Source organism: Natrix helvetica (genome assembly GCF_964273705.1).
Source record: "Natrix helvetica genome assembly, chromosome: Z".
Lineage (NCBI taxonomy): Eukaryota > Metazoa > Chordata > Lepidosauria > Squamata > Natricidae > Natrix > Natrix helvetica.
Window position 1 is genome coordinate 53,053,226 of NC_138554.1, and position 15,999 is coordinate 53,069,224.

The following is a 15,999-nucleotide window of genomic DNA, read 5'->3' on the forward strand; positions in this document are numbered from 1 at the left end:
AGGAAGGTGGGTCTTAGAGCGCAAGACTTACCTGCAATCAATATATCTCTTCTGGTGATAGAATGTCATTGTTGTGATCTCGCCTAGCAGTTCACCAATACGTGGAGATCCGGTCGCATTGGCACAGAGAAGATATCCACACAACACATCCCTAATTGAAATGGGAGGAGAGGGACACAACATACTTTTAAAAAGGCTGGCTTCTGCCTCAACTTATTGGTTGTGGCATTCTAGTGACTTCCCTCTGTGTGATTTGATTCAGCACACTGTGGGAAAGGGTATTGTGGGAAAAGGAGAAATCTCATATTACTCACTGCTTGATACAGGGCACCCAGCGATTTCCCTCATGCCCACAGTTCCCACGCTCAGTGCCTTCAACATTGAGCTTCTCGTAGCAAAACCTTTCAGCTGAAGCTTGATTTTTTTTCAGGAAGAAAAGTGAGAAAGAGAATAAGAGCAAGCCAAAGAGCATAATAACCATGGATTTCACACATTGAATACTGAAGAATTATTCTATGTTTGACAATGAAGAGAATAAATTCTATCACTAGGTCAGCAGTGATGCCGGTGCATGGAGAAACTTAGGAAGGAACTCAGATAATTAAATAGTTTATTTACTATACATCCATCCGGACGTCTTCTACTGACCTAGCTTTTGATGTATAACATTTGGCCAACTCCAAAAGTGCTTAAAATTTTAAAAAACACTATTTTCAAGTAAAAGATTTCTATCCTTAAAAAGGGAAATGCGTAAACAATGACCAGAAAATAATAGAACATTCAAGCTATGCCATGTGCAAACCTGATCTGTGGGGCTTTGTGTTAACGTTTGAGGGTTTAAACTTTCAGAATTGAAAGTCCAGATTCCTTAGTTGGAATTATTTGTAAGGTTTATTTTGCTATCTAAGATGGAAACATTTTGCTTTTTATTGAGCTTCAAACCTCACCAAGTCTTTTCGGTTTGAAGGAATGAGTAAAAATTGCTTCAGTAAATAATGGACAAATAAATACTTCTATGGTGCCAAATCAGGTTCCTATCCTTCATTTAAACTATGAAAACGTCATCTTAGCAACAGCCAGAAGAAGAGATTGGATTGTCTGGAGTCATGAGCCAATCTGGATGGCTAAGAAGGCAGATTATCCAGTGATCCTTAAGGTATGGCTGATATACAATACAATACAATACAATAGTAGAGTTGGAAGGGACCTTGGAGGTCTTCTAGTCCAACCCCCTGCCTAGGCAGGAAACCCTATGGATGGTTTTGTTTTGTCTCTTTTTCTCCCCCATCTTTTTCTTCCTGTTCTTCTCTTCTGCTGTTTTGGGTTCATGGTACGTACCCTCTTCTGTTTAAATCCATCTTCAACATTTCCAGAGTTTCTAACTGCTATGTTTTATTCAATCTGTCATAATCTGAGACCTCCAGATAGTGTAAATTAAAACTAGTTCCTGTCCTCTCCTGATAAATGGTAGGAATTGGTATCCAACTCATGTGGAAGTTATTGATTTCTGGAAGAAGCCTTATCAAGGCAAAGTTAATGTCACTGAAATAATTGCCTATTCTTCCCCTGCCTTTTTCCAGTCCTTTCCCTGTATATGCATGGGTGTTTTAAATTAAATTAGATTAAATTAGATTACTGCTGGAATAGAAATTCTAGTTTTCTATGAAGCACAACATATGTACATGATGTTAAATATGGTAAATATACAAATAGATTCATTTGTCCTTTTTGGCTGTTGGATTTAATTTCTGTTTGTAGTTAAAATGTTTGGCAGAAGTTGAAATAAGCAAAGTGAATAATGGTGAATATCTCTGGCAGAAGCAAAGAACAGGGCTAGGATCTTGCAAAATTACAGTTCAGTTGGGAATTTCTGTATTAATTTAGAATAAAGTAACAGTGCATAACAGTGCCAATTTCAATTAGTAGCCAAGTTGAGGGACCCAAATTGTTAGCTTCAAATTTAGTCCATTAGCATTATATCTACAGTTATGGCATGGTGATGGACTTTTTCTTTAATTTTCCCCCCTACTGAATTAATTCCATAAGATTCATTAAGCGGCAGGGAAGATTTAGGTCTTTTTCCCTTTATGTAACTGCAATACAAAAAAAGCTCTGACAACTCTTGTTGTTACTTTGTAATGATGACATGGTCTTCATTTGATCCTCAGCCCCTATTCCAGATACATTCAATGTTCCTTAACAGTTCTGGTATTCAAGCTATGCTTTCCATCGTATCCTGATTCTTCTTCTTCTTTTTTTTTTTTGCCACATATACAAATGACATACTTCACTGGCTATTCTCTTATGGGCACAACCAGGTGATCTTTAATATGTGGAATCAGTCAAACTTCTATTGGTCACTTCAAGAACATGCATATCAGAGGTGGTATTCTACCGGTTCGGACCGGTTCGCTTGAACTGGTAGCGGAAATCGCGGATAGACCCACCCACCCTCGCCAGCTCTGCAGCATCCCATTAGGTCCTCTTTTCACCAAAAGTGCATGCGCGGAAGACTGTTCGCATGTGAGGAGGTGGCATGCACTCACATTTGCGAACTGGTAGGGAAGGTAAGTGAATACCACCCCTGATGCACATACAACACCTGCACAAACACACAAAATCCACATCCATGGACACTGTCCTGCATGGCTATTCTGGTCCAGGCAATTGGAAAATCAGTATCTTTCAGACCACTCCCTTTTCCTGTAAACACTAAGTACGAAAGAACAAAACAGATTTTAATACACTCAAATAAACTATAAGTAGAATTCCACCGTAAGAGAAATTAATGGGAAAAGAAGCACAAAATGAAATGTTCCTAAAAAAGGATGTACTCAATGCAAACAATTCTAGGAGCCTGGAATTCAAGAAAGTGTTTTAGGAAAGCTAAAACTCAGAACATGCCGAGGTGAATGAAGAAATCTGAGAACAAACAAAAAAAGTTTCTTTAGCCATGATAAGAAAAAAGAATCAACAGACCAGTTGCTCATTTGTCTCCATCTTGTCCAGCAAGAAGGTATATTTTGACCCAGAAAATTGTGAAGAGCGGAATGAAGAGGTATGACCGAGGCATGAGACTGATGAAAGCAGAGTCTGGCATTATTTGTTACTTTGCATTAAATCTCCAGGAGCAGATGAATTGCATCCTAGGATATTAAAGGAACTTACTGAAGGTTGGCCAATCCATTATCTTTGAGAGATCTTGGAGAACAGGTGAAGTGCCATATGGCTGGAAAAGAACATGTTTTGCTTCCTTCAAGAAGGAGGGAAAGGATTATATAAAAGTCATTCTGACACTAATATAGGAGAGTTTAAAGCAGACAATAATATAAAATAATGAATCTGTCAGCACTTTCAAAACAGTGTGATAATTACTTATTTTTCTTGCCAGATATATCTCACTTTTATTGGGTAAATTCATAAGTGGTTTTGGGCATACTGCAGAGTTACTTTACATTTATTTCACCAAAGTACTTGACAAAGTACTACATTTAATTAACAAACTAGTACTCCACAGTATGGATGACACGGCATTTAAGTACATAGATTGCTCGAAGAGTGCCCATCAATGATACCTCACAAAAATAGAAAGACATATGTTGTAAGACCAGTCTTGGGCCCTATATTATATTTTTATTTATCAAGGGATGAAGAGATGCTCATCAAATTTGCATAAAACTGGGAAATAATGCCCTAACACAGAAATAAAATTCAAAATAATTTTGATAGTTTAAAGAAACATAAAACATAAGAATATGAAATTTAATGCATATTAAGTTAGGAAACATAACTTATTTAAGTTAGGAAGCATAGCTATAGAAAGTTGAATACCTGCTTGATATTAGTATATACTGGAGTGATAATTTGGGAGAGTCCCTTTTTGGGAGAGGGGGTGGTTTATAAATCCAAATAAATAAATAAATAATAAATAATTGATTGTAATCCAAATATGAATATGCAGCATAATGTTAGTGCAGCCCACCAAAAAGGAAAAGCAAATGCAGTTTTAGGTTACATTTACTAAATTATAGTTTCCAAGTAATAACAATCAAAGCTCCACTTCATTCTGCAACATTGGCCAAACCCCAATGTTTCAATATTGTGTTCAATTCTGGATACCACACTTTAAGAAGGCTTCAGATAAACATAAACAGATTCATAAAAGCACAGAGGATTAAAGGGGGACTAAAATTAACTCCTATGAAGTGAAATTGAAGGAACTATACATGCTTCACCTTGAGAAGTGGAGGTGGGACAGCATAAGATATCTCCTTTCAAATATTTGAAAGTATGTCAGCAGAAGGTGAAAACTTGTTCTCTGCTTTTTTCAGAATGCAGGACATGAAATAATGAATTAAAGTCATGGAAAACCAGATGATGATTAAATGTTAGAGGAAAAAACTTAACAGTAAGAAGCAGTTTGATAGTGAAGCCAATTATCCAGAGAGTTTCCATTCATTCCATCTGCTCAACTGAAAATGAGCCATTTGGTAGAGATGTTTTAATTTGAATTCCTGCCCCATGTAGGGAGTTGGTCTAAGTGGCCCTTCCCACACAATGATTTTCTAATTCCTTGAAATAATGCAAAGTTCACGCCTCTGGTTTCTTCATTTGGCACTGGAAAAATCAGAAGATGAATGCAAGAAAGAGCAAAAGCCAAGCATAACTATTCAGAATGAAATTGCCTGGTAATATTGAAAACTAGGTCTGGATGAATTTTGAAGACAACAGTTTTTTTTTCATCCCACGCCCACCTCTTTCTCTAGATTAAATAGTTTGTGTTGTTTGCAAACAGTGATGGAAAAACAAACAAAATGCTGGTGTTTGCTGGTAAGTGATTTGCTAGCAATGGGTGATTACAATCAGCCCTAGAAATGGTTATAGGGGCATCTCCTGTTCCCCTCACTGATTCAAGCAATTAACTATCTTGAGAGAAAGCTGCTAGCAAAAAAACTGCAGAACAGAGTTCGGGCAGTCTGCTTAGCAAACTGCTATATATAAAAGAAGATAATCAAACTGCACCGATAAATTAAGTAACAATGGAATTAATATGTTTTCCCTAACCTGAGGACAATTCTATCTCCAGTACCGATGTTAGTGGATGTCACTCAAATATTCAAGTGCCATTATATTGTACAGCTAAGTTACAAGCACACCTACAAAGGTTTGTATTACCACTAGATGGCAGCAAAGAGATTAAAAAAAACATTTTCTATGGCATACTGGCTATTTAGATTTTGCAATCATTAGTTATGATGATTCTTTTTTATGAGTGAATCGCTACTTACCTCGCCCCCACAATGCATTGCACTGGCGATCCCTGGTTTTACAACGGCCTCCATAACACCGCCCCTACAGAGCAAAAAATTGGACTTGTTAGAGGCTCATGCAAGCACCACTCAGCTTGCATGTTTTACAGAAAAGTGCAATACCCAGTTTATGGGATTTGAGAATCCAGATCTGGCTTTCCAACTCCACATTAACCTTCATTTGTTTGTTTGTTTGTTTAAACAACCATTGAGAAACTTGCTCCTTGTTCAATCTGATTTAATTAGAATTTTCCAAGGATACTCCTTTTACTAGGATTGAGAGATGTATCCAACTGCAATTAAACTTTCCCCCCATATTTCTTGCAGGAGTTCTAGTTATGAAACTGAGATACCGACTATACCTGTTCATTCTCACAAAAGTAGCCATCCTGCTTGTGTACATTAGGTGGACACTATGGAGAGAGAAAAAAGAGAATTACATCGGAAAGGACAAAATATAGATAAATACAACTCAGGAAAATTGGTAAAAGGTTCTTTTCCGCAACCTAGTATGCTTCAGATGTACTACCATGTTTCCCCGAAAATAAGACAGGGTCTTATTTTCTTTTGACCCTCCCTGAAATAAGCACTTGGCCTTATTTTTGGGGAAGTCTTATTATTTTTGAAGTGCAGGTGACAGTGAGTGTGGTCACCTCATGGCTGCTGTGTTGCAATATTTTCAGGAAGGGCTTATTTTCAGGGAGGTCTTATTTTGGGGAGAAGGCTTATTTTAGTGCATGCACTCAAAAGCCCAATTGGGCTTATTATCCGGGGTGGTCTTATTTTGGGGGAAACAGGGTAGATAACATTCTATAATCCTCAGTCAACATGGCACATATTTAGGGAATCAGGTTAGGAAGGCCAGAAAAGGTAGGGACCCATTTTAAATGGATGTGCTTTCAAGCCAATTTTATTCACAACATCTCTTTTTTAGAAATTAAAATTCTAGATGGACTTTTCAATAAGGACAACCTGCCATCTGCTGTTCTGCATAGAAGCCACCAAAAAGACAATTGGCTTACCTGAACGGTTGTTCTCTGGGCGCTGCGGGAGAGTCCAAGCATGGGTTAACACAGTCTATCTGCCCTAGGACTGAGTGATATTTTTATTGACCACGCCTCCCTTTGCCTCGTGTAGATCAGTTGAAAAACAAAGAAGTAACCATACAGGACGGCCGTTCCTCAGTCACTGAATAGTCCATAGTCCTGAACACCTCAGATGACCCCGGGCGGGTTTGGATTCTCCCACAACACCCAGAGAACGACCATTCAGGTAAGCCAACGGTCTTTCTCCTGTGCGCTGCTTGGAGAGTCCAAGCATGGGACATACCCAAGCTATTGTGTCCCAGGGCGGGGAGTGACCAGATTATCCGGAGCCTCAACAACTTTTTGTAAAACTCTTCTTCCAAAGGAGGCTTCAGCTGAGGCAAAGGTGTCAATTTTATAGTTTTTGATGAATGCTGTGGGAGGGGCTCACGTGGCCGCTCTGCAAATGTCGATAATGGACGTTTGGGTCGCCCATGCAGCCGAAGTGGCTGCACTCCTAGTTGAGTGCGCTGTCATGCGACCAAGCACAGCCCTGCCCTGATGCTCATAGGCCATCTTGATGCAGGCCCGTAACCAACGCCCAATGGTGCAAGATGATGCTTTGCGGCCCAGCGACCCAGGATGAAATGAGACAAAGAAGGATTCAGAACATCGAAATTCCTTGGTCCGCTTAACATAGATGCAGACAGCCCATCTCACGTCCAACTTATGCCAAATACATTCTTTAGGGTGCGTAGGGTTGGGACAAAAGTTGGGAAGGATCACGTCCTGGGATCTGTGAAAATGAGTGTTGACCTTGGGGATGAACGTGGGGTCAAGTCTCAAGATGACTCTGTCAGTATGTATAATACATAGCTCTTCCCTGACGGAAAGAGCCACTAGTTCAGATATCCTTCTAGCGGAGGTAATGGCCACTAGAAAGGCTGTTTTAAGAGTCAGGTGGTGAAGACTCGCCTTCAGAATTAGTTCGAAAGGCACGCTTGTTAAGGCTCGTAAGACAAATGGCAAGTTCCAAGACAGATAACGGTGAACCTTCTGAGGACAGATGTTCACCGCACCACTAAGGAAGCTCTTGATCTGTGGATGTTGACTAAGAGTACGGGAAGAACTCCTAGTGAGAATGGTGAAAAAGGCAGCTACCTGACGACGGAGAGTGTTGGATGCCAGGCCCTTGTCCAATCCCTCCTGGAGAAAGTCCAATAATTGTAGGATTGAGGCAGAAATGTCTATTATACCACTCCTCTGGCACCAGGCTGAGAAGGCGACCCATGTCGCTTCATATATTCTGGTGATGGAAGGCCTTTTGGACGCTTGGATAGTTTGTATGACCTTGTCAGAGAGGTTCTGTTTCCTCAGGAGTTCCCCCTCAAGTGCCAGAAGGCTAGTTGCAACCACTGGGGGTCCGGGTGACAGACGGCCCCCTGGCTAAGGGAGATTTGCTCCTGAGGAATTCTCCATGGTTTCTGAATGGAGAGGCTGACAAGTCCGCGTACCAGGACCTCCTGGGCCAATGGGGTGCTACGAGAATGATCTCCACTTCCTCCGCCAGCAGCTTGGTTACTACCTGCAGAATGAGTGGGAGAGGGGGGAATGTGTATAGCAGTCCTGGGGGACATTTGCACCACAGCGCATCCGTCCCCTCTGCCAGGGGTGAGTGGTAGCGGGAAAAGAATCGTGGTAGGTGTGTGTTGGTGTGAGTGGCAAATAGGTCTACTTGCGGTTCACCGAATCTCCGCACCACCTGTTTGAAGAGGTTGGGGTGCAGATGCCATTCGGAACTGTCGATTGTCTGATGGCTCAGCCAATCTGCCTTCTGGTTATTGGTCCCAGATATGTGGTCCGCTCTGATGGACGCTAGGTGGCATTCCGCCCACCTGCCCAGGGACTCTGCCTCTGTCATGAGTCTTCTGGAATGGGTGCCGCCTTGCCTGTTTATGTGCGCCTTTGTTGCTACATTGTCTGTTAGTAACAGTACATGGTGGCCCACAATCTGGGCTGAAAACCGGCGTAAGGCCGCTCTCAGCTCCAGCCAGTTTATGCTGTGAGCTGCCTCTATCTGGGCCCATTTGCCCTGAGCGAGCTGGTCTTGACAGTGTGCCCCCCATCCTTGTAGGCTGGCATCGGATGTCACCACAATCCTTTCGGGTTCCTTGAACAAGCACCCCTTCTGTACTGCCGCTGATCGCCACCAGGATAGGGAACGAATCACCTTCTGCGGTGGCAGTACGCGTTTTGGGGAGTTGCTGGCCTTTGCCCTTTGCATTGGCAGGAGGAACCACTGTAGTTCCCTGGCATGGAGTTGCGCCCAGGGAACTACCTTCAGGCATGATATCATGATGCCTAGAAGCTGCGAAAATCTGATGATCGGCACTGACCTGGACTGCCGGCATTGATGCACTCTGTCCCGGAGATTCTACAGACAGTCTCGAGACAGGAATACCTGGCAAGAGATCGAGTCTATGATGGTGCTGAGGTGCTGGATGCATGTGGTCGGTTCCATTGGCTCTTTTTCCGGTTCACCGAGAAATCGTGTCGTTTTAGCGTTCGTATGGTTACTTGAACGTCCTGTCGGGCCTGGTCGTGGCTCGAGGAGTGAATGATGATGTCGTCTAGGTAACATTCTAGACGAATCGGCCTGTTTCGGAGATGTGCTGCCACTACTGTGAGAATCTTCGTGAATGTTCTGGGCGCGGATGAGAGGCCGAAAGGGAGTGCCCTGTACTGGTAGTGCCTCCAGTCGTAGTGGAACCTCAGGAACCTCCTGTGAGGTGCATGAATGGGAATGTGCATATAGGCCTCTTTCAAGTAGATTGAGGTGAGCAGGTCTCCCTGTCTTATGCAATCCAGGATGGAGTGGAGGGATTGCATCTTGAATCGCTTGTAAGCCAGATGCTGATTTAGGCACTTCAGATCCAAGATGGGCCTCCACCCCCACTAAGCTTTTTGGGACCAGGAACAGGATGGAATAGAATCCCTGCTTTTCCTGTTCCTTTGGCACGGGTTCTATGGCCCTTATTTGGAGAAGATGGAGAATCTCTGCCTGCATGAGGTCTCTTTTTAGGGGGTTCCTGGGGGTCGGACACCGAATGAATTTCCTTTGGGGGAATGACAGAAATTCTAAGACTAGGCCCTTCCTGATTGTGCTGAGGACCCACGAGCCTGTGGTGATCTCCTCCCACCTGTCGGCGTATAGCTGCAGCCGACCCCCTATGGGAGGAGCTCCTTGATGGTCACTTCCCACGACAGAATTGGTGGGAGTTGGCGCCTCCACGAAATGGCTTCTGAAAGGAATGCTGTTGTTGCCTACCCCAAGCTCCGAAGGAACCTCTATCTTGGCTCCTATCACCTGCCTGGGGGTAGGACCTCTGATAGGTGGAGGAAGTGGACGCCTGGGTAGACTCCTGCACTCGAAATGACTGCTTCCTAAAGGAACCTGAGCTCTTACGTTCGTTCTTCTTTAGGGTGGCTGGAAGGATCTTTCGTTTGTCTTTAGTTTCAATGACAAACTTGTCCAGAGTGTCCCCAAAGAGCTGTCCTCCTTTGAAGGAGGCGGAAGCGAGCTTCCACTTGGCCTTCATGTCTGCCTGCCAGTGGCGAAGCCACAGCAGGCGGCGTGAGGTTACATTAGATGCCAGAGCTCTAGATGCGAACTTTGTCGCATTCAGAGAGGCATCAGCTGAGTATTCAATGGCGGTGATGATTTTATTGAGATCATGCCGCCACTGAGATCCCCCAGGGGGGCAGAGGTGGATGCCCTGATGGCCCAAGCAGCCGCCTGGTGTGATTTATGGCATGCCTTCTCAGATCTTCCAGAAGGTCTGCTGGCAGGTTCGAATTGGAGGTCAAGGAGACCACCGAGGCATCCATCTCAGGCAACTTCAGAACATCCTCCCTCCTACTTGCTACCGAATAAAGGGATTTATCAGGGTACCGGGCTGAGCCCACTGCCTTTGGACCACGTCCATGAATAAATCTGGAACTGGAATTAACTCCTGGGTAGGAGTCGTTTCCTTAAACAGACCTTCTTTGGGGTCCTTGGTAGAGAAGGGCGTAATGGTCGCACTCTTAGGAGTAGACCCTAATTCGGTGGCTGCTTTGGCCTTGTGAAGGATTGATTTAAACAGGGAAGGCTTGAACAACCCCATGAAGGCCAGCTTATCGGGAGGAAGATCTTCGTTCTCCGATAATTCGAATTCCTCAACCTCCCCTTCTTCCCAGACCAATTCCTCCATGGCAACTGAAGTACCAGGAGAGGCTGGAGCCTGGCCTCTTGTCTGAGCCAAAGGCAGCCTAGGCTTAGAAGCCCCTGCACGGGTTTCCTTCTGCCTGATACCCTCGGCTATGCCCTGGGAGATGGCCTGGGCAATTACTTCCCTCATCTCCGCAGACAGGGCTGAGACTTTGTCTTCTCTGGGACGAGATTTAGACGGAGCCAGCCGGCTCCTGCTCCCACCCAAGCTGGTACCTTCTTCTGCTGGGAGATTACCCTGGAAGGGTTCTAGCTCCTCCCTGATGGACGAGCTGGGTGAGTCGGGGTAGCCCCAGGATGCATCAGGGGAAGACTCCCTAGAGATTTCCCCCACTGACAAGGGTGACCTATTTCCCTGAGACAAACTAGGCTCCCTCACCTCCCTCCGGACAGAGGGTGGGCCTGGGGGTGCTTCTTATTTTGCCTTTGAGGCTATGGAGCATTATGTTCTATAGATTTGTGTTTCCAGGACCCCTCCCTGGGCTTATCACTACTCCCTGAGGGCCCCGGGGAGGACCTTTGGGTGCCCCTTTCCCCCTTCCCCCCTTTGGATGGGGGTTCTAGTCTGCTGCGCTTGGAGGAGGGCTCTGCCTGCGTCCCCTGTGCCTCCAAACCTTCATCCTCCATGGTGGTCTGCAGGCCTGAGTTAATGAATGCAGGAGGAGAGGTGGAATGATCCGTAGACAGTTGCTGGGCGCAAGCCAGCCGGCTAGAAGGCGCCCGCAGATCGACTGTGGAGATAAGGGACGCCCGAAGGACAGAGCCCTTTCTCAAGCCATCCTCAGAGAGACTGAGTGGTGGGGTAGGGATGCAAGCTTCGCCGGCGCCGCAAACAAGGCCCACGCTTCCCGATGGCGATCTGCTGCTGAGAGGGGAAAGCATTACAAGGGACTCCTCTTCTCGCTCCAAATTCCCTCAAAGGAACTTTTTGGCTTTAAAATGGCCGCCGCTGCGCGCGCAGCTCACTGCCTCCAAAAACGGTTGGCCCTGCAGAGAAAAGCGCGCGAACCGCTTTAAAATGGCCGCCACTGTTGTCGGGTAGACTGGAGTACCGCTGACGCCGCCGGAGCGTTCAGGCGCTCCGTACGGCTTTCAAATTACAGCGGTTGGGGAGGAATTACAGCCAGGAAGCCTCCCGCCACCCCTTTGTTCGCCAGCCGCCGCCGGACAAACAACTCACTCATACGCCCTCCGCTTGCGACCAGCAGGAGACGGTGGCCCGGCAGTCCTCTCAGCTGTCAGCTCCAGTGAATCTTAACTACATTTCCAAATTATTAACTGACTTTAGAAAGTAACTTTTTCTGTGCTTGCTTTGGGGAGTCCAATTTAACTGCTCTAGAACTGAGGAGTTCCCCAACCACAGTCCTAACAGGCGGACTGAGTTTTTAAACTGATCTACACGAGGCAAAGGGAGGCGTGGTCAAGAAAAATATCACTCAGTCCTAGGGCAGTTTGACTGTGTTAACCCATGCTTGGACTCTCTAAGCAGCGCAAAGGAGAACATGGATGTTTTGTCTGGTAGGTTACAGTGCTATCCCCCACCCCCATCTACTCGTAAATCACATTCCTTATAATTCCCCCAACTCACCTGACTGGAGTCCCCAGTACAAGTTTCTGGGACATCACATTCATTCACAGCTTCTCGACAAGTTACACCCCGGGGCTCATACTTCATGGGGAAAAAATGGGAGAAAAATAAATGTGAACTTTAATATTAAGTTGGCAAGGGAAGAATAAAAAAGGAATGTGTCTGGTGGGGGTTTTCTCTAACTTTCTCCTTTTTTTCCACACTCAGTGCAGAAAAAGAGGAGAACCAAATTATCCCTAGCACCATGCAGGGAGAAACAGGGTTTATATCATCCTAGTTTCTTAATCTTCCTCCTTGCAACAAAAGAGAAAAGAAAGCATGTCTCAGCATTTTACCAAATCCATTTAGAGATTTGTGCTGTAAATGTTAAACATGCACAGACATACATGCACCGGGATCCATCCATGAGTTGGGGATACCTGACACTATGAAGCTGCAGGAATTAAGCAGCTGAAGATTTGCTCAAGGGGGAGACTGCTGAACCCCATTCACCCCGTCACTCCCATGATGTATGCAAACTATAATGCTGTGAGCTGTTCAGAAATATTTTGAAGAAAATCATGCATATCTGAGCCACATTAAAATATGTGAGCTGACAATTAGTACCCCATTTCGGCTTGGCCTGACTACAATTGGTTTTCTGTAGGCAGTATTGTCATGCAAGCCCAGATGATGCCCTGCTGCGTAATCCCAAGAAAGATAGCTTTGCTTAAAACCGGTGAGTGATGGGCACAGAATCGAATGACAGACGTCCCATTCCAACTTGTTTACCTTGCACTCTCGACAACATAACCCATCACTGCACATGGCATCATGCGTAAGGGTACATTTCTTGCAGCAGTTTCCCCCACTTCTAGAACATTCCTTTGAGAAAAGAAAAACAATATCGTTAATATTGCTTGAGATTTTAGGTCAAATTTGCAAAAAGAAAAGTACAGCTTCAGGGTTTTTTTAGATTTTTTTTTTTTTTTTGAAAAACTAAACTTTTAATGTACAACAATGCAAAGTATAGGAGCTTAACCATAGAAAAAAATATTATATATATCTTATAAACAACATATTTACATCAGAAATCACTTCAACAGTGGCAAATTCCTTTATCACAAATATAACTTAAAATTAATTACTGTATTTAGTCACAGGGATGTCATTTTCCCTTTAAGTTGCTGACTTTATCCACAAAATTTGGGTTTTTTTAGATCTTAACTACCGTGTTTCCCTGAAATTACGACATGTCCTGATAATAAGGCCATGCCATATTTTTCCTGTGGGCAAAAATATACGCCCTCCCCCAATAATAAGCCCCCTAGACAACCCTCCCTCCAGCCAGGCAGAGCGCCACTCACCACCACCGATATCCCAAAGGCGCAAAGCTGCAGGAGCCGGGAGGAGGGAGGCAAAGGTGCTCACATTGCTTGATGCCTTTGGGATACCGCTAGGTTGGTGGGTGGTACTGTGCCCAGCTGGAGCGGGGGGTTGCTGGGCAGCTGCTCTCATGAGCAGCCGCCCACAACACCCCTTTACAGCCAGGCAGAGCGCCACTCACTGACCCAGTAATATCCCAACGGTGCTAAGTTGCGTGGTGCTCTGCCCGGCTGGAAAGGGGCATTGCTGGGCGGCTGCTCATGAGCGTGGTCATCTCATGACGGCTTTGTTGTGCTGCTGCGACAGCACAACACAGCTGTTTGTCCCTGTGGCTGTGCCCGGTTCTTCAGGCGCCCTCCTCCAAGAGAGCAGCCACACAGCAGCCCCAAACCAATAAGTCCCCCCCCCGATAATAAAAAATTGGGGGGGATCAAAAGAAAATAAGACCCTGTCTTATTTTTGGGGAAACACGGTAACATTGTTTTAGAGATTTAGGTTTTATTTTCAAACTCAACACCACCCACCATTTGAATACAGTAGGAACATGAAGTTTCCAACATGAAAACTTGAATTTGCAAATTTTCCTAACATATGTTGCTTTATTTTACAAATTATGCAGATTTAATCAATTCTCAAAAAAGCTCTTTTTTCTTTTTACCAATTGAGATAACTATATTGTTTATAACATCCATTTCCATAATGCCTGTTGCCAGTTTTTAACTAACATTTTTTTGGGGGGGTAGGACACATATCTCATGAACAGGCAATATTTGTTTTTGTGGCTTTTGAACAACACCAAAGGAAAACAAAAAGATGCTGGTTGATCTTATCCAGCATTAATGACGGGGTTATCCCAACGTTTATGGATCTGAAAAAACATTCTGAAGGAAAAGAAATTTGTCCCTTGATAAGAGCGCAGTTGGGGGTTCTGATTCTGAACTACTCCAGTCTCTGATAAAATAACAAGATATTCTTCAGCATCCATAAAACAGAATCCAGAAATCAAAGACTGGAATAGAATTCCCATCACACACTAGTAATATTAGTTTGAGTCAGATGGCACATTTTTTCAGCCCCAGTTGTTGCTTACCGCAAAGGACCCACAGTCACATTCTTCTCCTGCTTCAACAAATCCATTACCGCATTCAGGAGGGTCAAGGAGCTGTGTTAAGGAGATAGTGGTGAACAAAATGGAATCATTAGAATGTTTCATGTCATTGTCTAGTAACATTTTCATCTACATCACTCATGCTTGAAAATAGAAACGAAGAAATGCTCTTGAAATTTCTCCTTTTTATGTTCCATTTTGGGAGGGGATGGATTTGAGGAATCAACAATGAAAGTGAAAGCAATTTTTTTAAGGTAAACAATAATTTCAAAGTAAATCCCTCCATTGTTTTACCAATTGGCACCTGGCACAGGACCATAATTTAAGCAAACTGAACTCAGAGTGACACTATAATGTTTACCCTGTTTTCCCAAAAATAAGACCTCCCCAGATAATAAGACCCAATCAGGCTTTTGAGTGCATAAAATAAGCCCTCCCTGAAAATATTGCAACACAGCAGCAGCCATGAGGTGGCCACACTCACCGCCTCCTGTACCTCAAAAATAATAAAACCTCCCCCAAAATAAGGCCAAGTGCTTATTTCGGGGGTCAAAAGAAAATAAGGCCCTGTCTTATTTTTGGGGAAACATGGTATGATAAAATGCTATTCAAAATTATGACATGAGAGCAAGGCAAAAATAAATTGGGATTTAATATGCCATATACAGTAATGGCCAAAATTGTGGAAACCTTTTGGAAAAAGTGTATTTTATGCCATCACTACCAAACAGGGAAATCTTGGTCTTATCACTCCAAATAGCATTGTTCTTGTATCCAAGTAACATGAGTTTTAGCCCAGTTTAGTTTTTCAACCTTTGTTTGAGAGATAAAAATGGCTTTTTTTCTGGAATTCTAGATTTTAAGCCAAATTCCTGCAGTCTGCGCTGAACAGTCCTTGCACTCAACTACACATTGCATTGGGCCATTTCATCTGGTATACACCCAAATGATTTTCTTCTGTCACATAGGCACAGTCCAGGTGGCCACATTTTTTTTCAAAAATTTTTAGAACCTCTTCTGTAGGTGTGGCCTGCTTTGTGGGAGTGGCTTGCTGGCCATGTGACTGGGTGGGAGTGGCCAACTTGTAAAATGTGGTGAAACTCACTTAAACAATGCTCTTGCTTAGCAACCAAAATGTTGGCTCAGAAACTCTGGCATTTGAAACACGCAAGTCTTAAAGCTGTCAAGTTACAAGATTCTTGCGCCCCTAACCCTTTAGAAAAAAACCCCAGGAGTGTTCAAACTTGACAGCTTTAAGACTTGTGGACTTCAACTCCCAGAATTCCTCCTCTCGCTCTTCATCTTGATAATGTGTGTGCGGGGGGGGGGGGAAA

The 15,999-nt window shown here is 44.0% G+C and overlaps 1 protein-coding gene across 11 annotated transcripts in view; it reads right to left on the bottom strand.

The window, feature by feature from the left end:
- Positions 1 to 15,999, bottom strand: part of ADAM11 (ADAM metallopeptidase domain 11) — a 112,288-nt gene that overhangs the window by 16,349 nt on the left and 79,940 nt on the right. For all 11 annotated transcript variants that reach the window (XM_081932553.1, XM_081932552.1, XM_081932557.1 and 8 more), the window contains 7 exons: positions 14,648 to 14,719; positions 12,964 to 13,056; positions 12,193 to 12,273; positions 5,672 to 5,722; positions 5,289 to 5,352; positions 315 to 414; positions 32 to 151 (listed from right to left, as the gene is read on the bottom strand). In XM_081932553.1, the coding sequence (XP_081788679.1) occupies positions 32 to 151; positions 315 to 414; positions 5,289 to 5,352; positions 5,672 to 5,722; positions 12,193 to 12,273; positions 12,964 to 13,056; positions 14,648 to 14,719 (581 nt within the window). The remainder of the gene's footprint in view (positions 1 to 31; positions 152 to 314; positions 415 to 5,288; positions 5,353 to 5,671; positions 5,723 to 12,192; positions 12,274 to 12,963; positions 13,057 to 14,647; positions 14,720 to 15,999) is intronic.